Below are 9,581 nucleotides of genomic sequence, written 5' to 3'. Positions count from 1 at the left end.
TGGTCCCAGACTGAGAGCCAGTTTGGTGTAGTGGCGAGGAGTGCGGCCTCTAATCTGGGAGGACCGGGTTTGATTCCCCAACTCCTCCACATGCAGCTGCTGGTGTGACCTCAGGTCAGTCACAAGTTCTCTCAGAGCTGTTGTCTCAAGGTCAGTCCTCGAAAGAGCTCTCTCAGTCCCACCTCCCTCACATTTTGTGGCTGGCTCCACCCCCCCGGGCAGCCATTTTGTGGCTGGCTCCCTCCCCACTGTCTCAGAATTCCAAAGGTGCCCACCGGCTCCAAAAACTTGGAGACCCCTGACCTGAGTGAATAGATAATGGGTAGGAAATGACTCGAATCTGCTTAGGAGATGGGTTTGGGGTGGAGAGATGATCGCTCGCCCCGTCGCTAGTGATGCGCTATGGCTTTGCTTCTGCTCCGTTCCGAAATCTCGGCTCATTTTCCCGGGACGCTCCTGCCTTCAGTCTGTCCGTGTGTGTGTGTGGGGGGTGACTCTGACAGATACGCTCGAGAAGTACGGGGCTCTGGTGTTGGCCTTGGAGCACCGCTTCTACGGAGCCAGCATCAACCCCGACGGGCTGCAGGATCAAAACCTCTTGTTCCTCTCCAGCCAGCAAGCGTAAGTTGGCTTCTGGGGCTAAAACCATTGGAGGGGGGGGGGTTTATTATTTAGAGTTGTCTGTTCTGAGGGCCACGCATCAACCCCGACGGGCTGCAGGATCAAACCCTCTTGTTCCTCTCCAGCCAGCAAGCGTAAGTTGGCTTCTGGGGCTAAAACCATTGGAGGGGGGGGGATTTATTATTTAGAGTTGGGCTATAGCTTAGGGTTGTCAGCCTCCAGGTGGGAGAAACGTAAAGAAACACCGTGTTAGAACAAAACATACTCTACTAATATGCACTTGTGTCTTCATCAGGGGTCATTTCGTAGAAAAAGAGGTGCAGGAGCTCATTAGCATAGCTTATTTGCATATGCCACACCCCCTGACATCACCGGAAGTGTGTCAGAAGGCAACACCCACCGCTCAGGCTCCACTGGACTGTTTGCGGCCCAGGGGCCGGATGAGGCCCCCCCCCGGAGGGCGTCTCTCAGGCCCGCAGTGGAACTGACTGTCTTCTGCTTCTTCTTCCAGTTCTGCTGTTGCTGCGTCATCGTAGGTTTGCAGCTTACAGATACACACCTGCAGTGCTCCCTCTAAGCTGTGGAGTCCTATGAGCAAAAATTCTACTCTGTGAGCTACCGGCATTAAGGTTGTGAGTGAGTGATTTGGCTACTGCATCAGTTAGTTTGCTCTGGAGCCCTCCTTCCCGAGCTAAGACAAAAATGTGTGAGCCGGAGGCTAAAAAACTGTGAGCTAGCTCACACTAACTCAGCTTAGAGGGAACACTGCTGACACCTGGACAGCATACTCAAGATTGCAGCAGCACGGACATTTTGATGCAATAATTCAGAGCAAGAGGTGTCAGTTATCAGACACTGTTAAATAAACAAAATATGGCAAGAGTGCTAATGTTTTCAGTATGTTCTTATTTTAAGTTTAAAAAACCCTTTGTGTTTGTGTCCTTTATAAAATTTATATCTCCACCACCTGGCATTGCATTTTATGACACACACGGCTTGGCCCAACAAAGTCTCATCTATGTCAGATGGATCCGGCCCTCATAACAAATGAGTTCGACACCCCTGCTGTAGACTAGCTTGCTCCTAATTAGAGACTGATGAAGGTTGCAACAGCCGTAAATGACAAGAGATGCAGCAGGCTGTTATGTTCTGCTCAAAAAGTGATTCAGCAAGCATCAAAGCAAGCAACACGCCTCCCAGGCAAAAATTGCGTGTTTCGACAGATTCTTTCTCAGGCAGACATATTTTTCCTGGAACCGTAGCTCACAATGCTACAGTGCAAAAGTCAACTGACTTGTGCACTGTAGCATTGTGAGCTTCGGTTAAGAGCGTGGACTCTAACCTGGGAGAACTGGCTTTGATTCCCCACTCCTCCATATGCAGCTGCTGGTGTGACCTTGGGTCAGTTGCTGTTCTCTCAGAGCTGATCTCTCAAGGGCAGTTCTCGAAAGAGTTCTTGCAGCCCCACCTACCTCACAGGGTGCCTGTTGTGGGGAGGGGAAGGGAAAGGAGATTGTATGCCCCTCTGAAGACTCCTTTGGGCAGTGAAGAGAGGGGTATAAATCCAATCTCCTCTTCTTCTATAATGTTTTATCTTATGGACTAGAAGCTTGATTTCTTTTTTAAAAAAAATGCAAGGCAGAGATTTCTGGGAAGCTGAATGCACTGGAAGGCGAGGGACCTTTGGACACCCTAACTGAGTACACCGGGGCAATCCAAATGTGTTAAGGAAGAAGAAGAAGAAGAGGAGAGATTGGATTTATACCCCGCCCTTCACTTGGAGTCTCAGGGCGGCTTACAATCTCCTTTCCCTTCCCCTCCCCACAACAGACACCCTGTGAGGCGGGTGGGGCTGAGAGAGCTCTGACAGAAACTGCTCTTTTTCAAGGGCAGCTGTGCCAGAGCTTGTGACTGACCCAAGGTCACATCAGCAGGTGCAAGTGGAGGAGTGGGGAATCAAACCCGGTCCTCCCAGATTACAGTCCGCGCACTTAACCACTACACCAAACTCAACTGTATAGAAGAGCCAGTGTGGTGTGGTAGTGGTTAGATTGTCCGGCTCAGATCTGGGGAGACCTGAGTTCGAATCTTCACTCGTGCCATGGAAGCTCACTGGGTGTTCTGGGGCCCGTCACACTCTTTTCAGCACAACCTCCCTCATGGGCTTGTTGTGGCGATAAAATGAAGGAAAATGATGTAAACCGCTTTGGGTGCTCATTAGGGGAATTATTATTATTTAAAGAATGGCAGAGTTACACACAGGAAGCATGCAATAATATAATCATATAAAATATGTGGATATAAAATTCAGGAGAAGTGTGGGGCATCAATGAAATAAACGGGAATTGAGCGATCCCGAGAAGTGCCCTTCTGGTTTTCAAACTTTGGATCTGTCTCCCTTCCAGGTTGTCCGACTTGGCCTCCTTCCACTGGTATGTCACCCAGAAGTACGAGCTGACACCGAACAACACCTGGATTTGTTTTGGGGGTTCCTATCCCGGCTCACTCTCAGCCTGGTTCAGACTCAAGGTACGGCCCCGCGGGTCTCTCGGGTGGGTTGCGGGCAGTGAAAATGGGGAACATCCTGAAGCCGCTACTTCAGTGACTACAGAGCATGTCCGGAATTCCAGCCACTGCTGCATCCTATAGAGAAGGCCGATCAGTAATAATGCTTCGCGTTTTTACAGCGCTTTCCGGGTAATAATATTAATAATTATCGTATGGCAGTGTGCGTAGTATAGCCCGGAGAGCCTAAGATTGTCTGGCAGCCAGACGTTCAAGCTCTTTTAATGTTACACGCCACTAGGGAACGAGTTAGACTTGTGTTTTAAGGCAAGAGACGTTTCAGAGGTGGTTTGCCATGGCCTGCCTCTGCGTCACGGCCCTGGTATTCCTTGGAGGTCGCTCTTCCAAATACTAGTCAAGTCCAATCCTGCTTAGCTTCCGAGATCTGACGGGATCGGGCCAGCCTGGACTATCCAGCTCAGGGCTTCCAGTTGTTAGAGGCACGTCACATACATTCTCTTGTGAACCTTACGCCCCTGTAAGGTAGACCAGTAGGATTATTACCATATTATAGAGGTGGCGTTGAGATTCGAACTGGGGACTTTCTGATTCAGAGCTGGATCTCCTCCCCATTGCAGCACACCCGCTCTTGGAAGGAAGTCCGCTCTGTGCACAATGGGTAGGCTCACCAGGTCTGAGTTAGGAAATCCCTGCAGATTTCAGGGGTGGAACTTGTAGAGGGAGAAGTTTGGGAGGGGAGGGGAGTCAGCTGGGGTGTGATGCCATGGAGTTCGCCCTTCGAAGCTTGCCATTTTCTCCAGGGGAACTGATGTCTATAGTCTGGAGTTCTGTTGTAATCAGGGTCTTGGCCCGCCTCGAAGGGCTCCAAGTTGGATGCCGGTTCTTCCTGTTTTTGCTGGTGCTGGAAAGAGGAAGAACCCCCTTGGATACCCCCCCGAGCAGACTGAGACCCCGATGTGCCCCCCCCCATGCTGAAAAACTCGCTTACCCCTGGTTCACAGCTTAACCTCTTTCTCTCCCGCCCAGTTTCCTCATCTGGTGTTTGCTGCGGTCTCCTCTTCAGCCCCCGTTAGAGCCCAGCTGGACTTCAAGGGCTATAACCAGGTGAGGTCTTGCAAAGAACCTGCACTACCGGCCCGCAAGCCTGGTTGGGCTTTTCGAGCAACTTTATTTAAAGGTAAAGGCTTCCCTTGCTCGAAAGCCAGTCGAATCCGACTCTAGGGTTGCGGTGCTCATCTCAGTTTCCAAGCCGAAGAGCCAGCGCTGTCCGAAGACGTTTCCGTGGTTATGTGGCCGGCATGACTAAACACCAGGACGCACGGAACGCTGTTCCCTTCCCACCGAAGTGGTACCTATTTATCTACTTGCAATCTCTTGCTTTCGAACTGCTAGGTTGGCAGGAGCTGGAACTAGAGACGGGAGCTCAGTCCATCATGCGGCACACTCGGGTCTCGAACTGCTGAACTACTGACCTTCCACAGCCTGCAGTTCAGCGTCTTAACCACTTGAGCCACCGCTCAATAAATAAATAAATAAACAAATAAATAAATAAAGATTTTATTTAGCAGTCTTTATAGAGCCAGTTTGGTGTGGTTGGTTAGAAGCGCGGACTGTAATCTGGGAGAACCGGGTTTGATTTCCCCACTTTTCCGCACGCAGCTGCTGGTGCGGCCTTGGGTCAGTCACATGTTCTCTCAGGGCTGTTCTCTCAAGGGCAGTCCTCTAGAGAGCTCTCTCAGCCCCACCTACCTCACAGGGTGTCTGTTGTGGGGAGGGGAAGGGAAAGGGGATTGTAAGCCACTCTGAGACTCTGAGTTAGCCAGCTTGGTGTGGTTAAGAGCAGCAGGACTCTGATCTGGAGAACCAGGTTTGATTCCCCACTCCTCCACAGGCAGCCAGCCAGATGACCTTCGGTCAGTCGCAAGTTCTCTCCGAGCTGTTCCCTCACGAGCAGTTCTCTCACTCAGCCCCACCTGCCTCACAGGGTGTCTGCTCTGGGGAGGGGAAGGGAAAGGAGATTGCAAGCCGCTCTGAGACTCCTTCGGGTAGTCAAGGGGGGCAGGGTATAAATCCAGTCTCTTCTTCTTCTTCGTTCAGATGATGGGGTTTTCCACTAGAGGACCCAGAGATAAGCCCCTGGGCTTTCCTTAGTGTGTGGTTCCATTCCCCCTTCACGCTTTCCTTCTCCCCAGGAGGTCTGAGCAGCGGGCATTCCTTCTGATTCCACCTCACAGAGAAGCCATTTTGGGTTTGGCTCCACCTTCTTTGGAAGCCATATTTGCCTTGGCACTCACCACCTCCTCTCGAAATTCCAAATGTGCCTGCAGTCTCAAAAAGGTCCCCTGCCTGCCCCTGGACCGAGCAGAGAGGCCCTAACCATGTGGAAATTGGCCACTTCTGCCAAAACCGAGGGTGCCAAAGAGCTGCTCCCTCTAAGCTGTGGAGTCTCGTGAGTGAGAATTCTACTTTGTGAGCTGCTGGCATGAAAGTTGTGAGCGAGCCATTTGGCTGCTGCGTAAATCAGCTGGCTCTGGAGCCGTCCCTCCCGAGCTAAGACAAAAATGTGTGAGCCGGAGGCTGAAAAACTGCGAGCTAGCTCACACTGACTCAGCTTAGAAGAAGAAGAAGAGAAGAGATTGGATTTATACCCCGCCCTTCACAACCCAAAGGTGTCTCAGAGCGGCTTACAAACCCTTTTCCCTTCCCCTCCCCACAACAGACACCCTGTGAGGTGGGTGGGGCTGAGAGAGCTCTTGACAGAAATTCCTCTTTTTCAAGGACATCTCTTATCAGAGCTACGGCTTGCCCAAGGCCATCCAGCCAGGTGCAAGTGGAGGAGTGGGGAATCCAACCCGGTTCTCCCAGATTAGAGTCCGCGCACTTAACCACGACACCAAACTGGCTTAGAGAGAACACTGTGGTGACCACCAGTGATGTCACTTCCTGGATACATCCCTTTTCAGATCGGGGTTGTGTATGGCTGCTGAGACCAAGGAAACGAACATGTGACCCAATGGGTATTTCCAGGGGCATTGAGGTTTTTTTTGAAATAGAGGTGCCAGAGCTGTCAAGAGGGGAATGAAGGTTTCGGTCTGCATGCTGAAAACTCATAAATTTTTAAACATTTTTTAAATAATCTTGTCGAAGAGGTTCCAGAACTCTGTTCTGGCGTGTTCCCCCAGAAAAAAAAAGCCCTGGGCAATGTTCCCTCTAAGCTGTGGGTTCTTGTGAGCAAAAATTCTACTTTGTGAGCCGCTGGCATTACAGTTGTGAGCAAGCGATTTGGCTCCTGCATAAATTAGTTTGCTCTGGAGCCATCCTTCCTGAGCTAAGACAAAAATGTGTGAGCCGGGGAGAGCCAGTTTGGTGTAGTGGGAGAACCGGGTTTGATTCCCCACTCCTCCACTTGCACCTGCTGATGTGACCTTGGGTCAGTCACAAGCTCTGGCACAGCTGTCCTTGAAAAAGAGCAGTTTCTGTCAAGAGTTCTCTCAGCCCCACCCACCTCACAGGGTGTCTGTTGTGGGGAGGGGAAGGGAAAGGAGTTTATAAGCCACTCAGAGACTCCAAGTGAAGGGCGGGGTATAAGTCCAATCTCTTCTTCTTCTCTTCTAAAAAACTGTGAGCTAGCTCACACTAACTCAGCTTAGAGGGAACACTGACCCTGGGTATTTCAGATCACTGGTAAAGAGTTTGTGCTGATGGCAATTTGTTGAGGTTCCATGTTTCCAATCTCGATGGTAGAGCACCTCTTTTGCGGTTATAACCTAGGGCTCAGGTTGCCAACTTCGGGTTGGGAAATACCTGGAGATTTGGGGGTGGAGCCTGAGGAGGGGGCAGGATTTGGGAAGGGGAGGGGCTTCCGTGGGGGAGAATGCCATAGAATTCATCTCCCAAAGCGGCCGTTTCCTCCAGGTGAACTGAACTCTGCCGCTTGGAGTTCAGGTTAATAAGGGGAGATCTCCAGTCTCCACCTGGAGGTTGGCAACAAAAGTGAGATACACGGATGAAGTGAATACCAAAAAAAAGGGGAAGAATCCCCCGTATAACTAAACCTCCAAAATGCTCCAAGACACTAAATACGACACTAACAAATTAGTTACATAATAAGCAATAACAGACATCCAAAACCGTTTCCGTTCAAATCGTGACATTCACATGAATAAATTGTGCAATCAGGGAAAGATCCAGGGTCATGAGTCACAGAACACATTGTTTTGTAGGTTTGTTACTGCTGATTGTGTAACTAATTTGTTAGTATCGTATTTAGTGTCTTTTGAGTACTTTGGGAGGTTTATTTCTGCGTTGGACTTCTCCTTTTTATATGTACCCACCTGGAGGTTAGTAACCCGACCGGAGGCCCTTCTGTGTGTCTTTATTTCAAATACTAGAAATAAGGCCCGTTGTGGAAATAAATACAACGGGATCTAGAAAGAGGCTCTGGGAGAGTGCTCTGGCTTTGGGCAAACAGTGTCAGTCTGCTTTTAAAACATGAACCTGGGACCTGCACACCACCAGAATACAGCAGGTTCCATATGCAACTGACATTCCAACTGCCTTGCGGGGGGGGGGAGTTTGAGGTGTGGAATGGAGTGAAGTCCAATCAGCTTCCATAAGCAAAAGACCAGGTTGTCGCAGCAGTTGTGGTGTGGGCAGGACCCGGGCTTTGCCTTCTGACTGGTGGCGATGTATGCTGAGGAGCAGTGCCATCAGCCATACACTAAGGGAGTGCATTTTAGAATTAGAACTTTGGCACCCACTATTCAATTATATATAAGGAGAGAGGAGAGATTTGTACATCACCTCGGTCCATAACACTGTAAATGCCACTGAAATCAGTCCCTACGCCAGAATCCAACCGGATGGCCACAAATAAGTGGATTTAAAATACTGACATACAGGGCTCTTTTTGTAGAAAAAGCCCAGCAGGAACTCATTAGCATAATAGGCCACACCCAACAGCAGGAACTCATTAGCATATTAGGCCACACCCCTGACAGCACAGCTCATTACCACATTAGGCCGCAACCCCATGTTACCAGAAGTGTGGTCATCCAGCCACACCCACCTTTTGCTTCTTATTCTGTTTACCTTGTTTGTTGTCAAAACCCAGGGCCTTTTTTTGTAACAGGAACTCCTTTGCATGTTAGGCCACACACTCCTAATGTAGCCAATCCTAATGGGTTCCTGCTGTTGGGTGTGGCCTACTATGCTAATGAGTCCCTGCTGGGTGTGGCCAACTTGGGAGCCAGCCGGAACTCCGTTCATGTGTGTTCCTGCCCAAAAATAGCCCTGCTGACATATGAGCCGACAACTGGATTCAGCGTAAGTGTTTCTGCACACTTCCTTAACCCCTTTTCCTTTCGTTCCTGATCTCTAGGTTGTCGCTGAAAGCTTGTCGAATCCAGTGGTCGGTGGTTCCCAAAAGGTCTGTATTTTACGAACGGACGACGGAGAGGTTGTGTCGTGTTCGCCCGGGTGGGGGATTTTATGAGGCTGGGGAACCTTGACAGGCTACAGCCATTTCGGAAGCCCTTCTGCTTCGGGCCACCAACAGATACTCGCTCTACGTTGCGGAGCAAAAATCTGACCTGGTGAGCTCCTGGCATTAAAGTTGGGCGATTTGGCTGCGGCCTAAATTTTAGTTTGCTCTGGAGCCCTCCCTTCCTGAGCGAAGATAAAAAATGCACGAGCCGGAGGCTAAGAAAAACAGTGAGCCGGCTCGCACTGACTCGGCTTAGAGGGAACAGTGCTGCCAACTCCGCGTTGGGACGTTTCTGGAGAGAGCTGAGGAGCAGAGAGAGGGAGGGATGTGACATCATCGTGCCCGCTCTCCAAAGCTGCTGTTCTCTCCTCATCCCTGTCCCCTGGAGGGCAGCCGTAATTCTGGGAGATCTTTAGGCCCGAAGTTGCCGTGTTCCCCCTGGCCATCAGAAGGGACGGGAGAGGGGTTAAGGGTGGCCAGACCCAAGTTGAGAAACTCCTGGAGATCTGTGGGTGGAGCCTGGGGAGGACGGGGACCCCCCCTCCAAAACATCCCTTTTTCTCCAGGGGACCCGACCTCTGTAGTCTGGAGATGAGCTGTAATCCCACCTGGTGGGTGGCATCCCTATGACTGCTGGATGGAAGCGCATGGGCGAGGAGTCAACTCTCATTGGGTGCGTTCAGATGGGGCATTTGCAACGGTATAGGTGCTGGTTGGAATCGGTGTACTTACCGGCGTTCACACGGCGAACATCTGCCTTCCGTCCCTAACCGTTGCAAAGAGCTTTAAACCGTTGTATTCTGCCACTAGGTCCCCAAGTGGTGGTATCCTGAGTGCAACGGTTGGAATCGCTTTACCCCCCGTCTGATCGCTCTCCAACGTTGTAGAGTCACTTCCGTTCGGAAGCCCGAGGCTTCCGATTTTCGCCCACCATTTTTTTTTTAGGTTG

At 50.6% G+C, this 9,581-nt stretch overlaps 1 protein-coding gene across 1 annotated transcript in view; it reads left to right on the top strand.

Annotated features, from left to right (window-relative positions):
• Positions 1-466: 466 nt before the first annotated feature.
• PRSS16 (protease, serine 16) overlaps positions 467-9,581 on the top strand; it is a gene marked incomplete at its 5' end in the record, with an annotated part of 23,834 nt that continues 14,719 nt past the window's right edge. Inside the window, 4 exons of the mRNA XM_015421704.1 lie at positions 467-621; positions 3,027-3,150; positions 4,174-4,251; positions 8,528-8,575. Of these exons, the coding sequence (XP_015277190.1) occupies positions 467-621; positions 3,027-3,150; positions 4,174-4,251; positions 8,528-8,575 (405 nt within the window). The remainder of the gene's footprint in view (positions 622-3,026; positions 3,151-4,173; positions 4,252-8,527; positions 8,576-9,581) is intronic.

Source organism: Gekko japonicus, unplaced genomic scaffold, assembly GCF_001447785.1.
Source record: "Gekko japonicus isolate JY-2015 unplaced genomic scaffold, Gekko_japonicus_V1.1 scaffold2945, whole genome shotgun sequence".
NCBI lineage: Eukaryota > Metazoa > Chordata > Lepidosauria > Squamata > Gekkonidae > Gekko > Gekko japonicus.
This window is presented reverse-complemented; position numbering and strand designations above follow the sequence as displayed.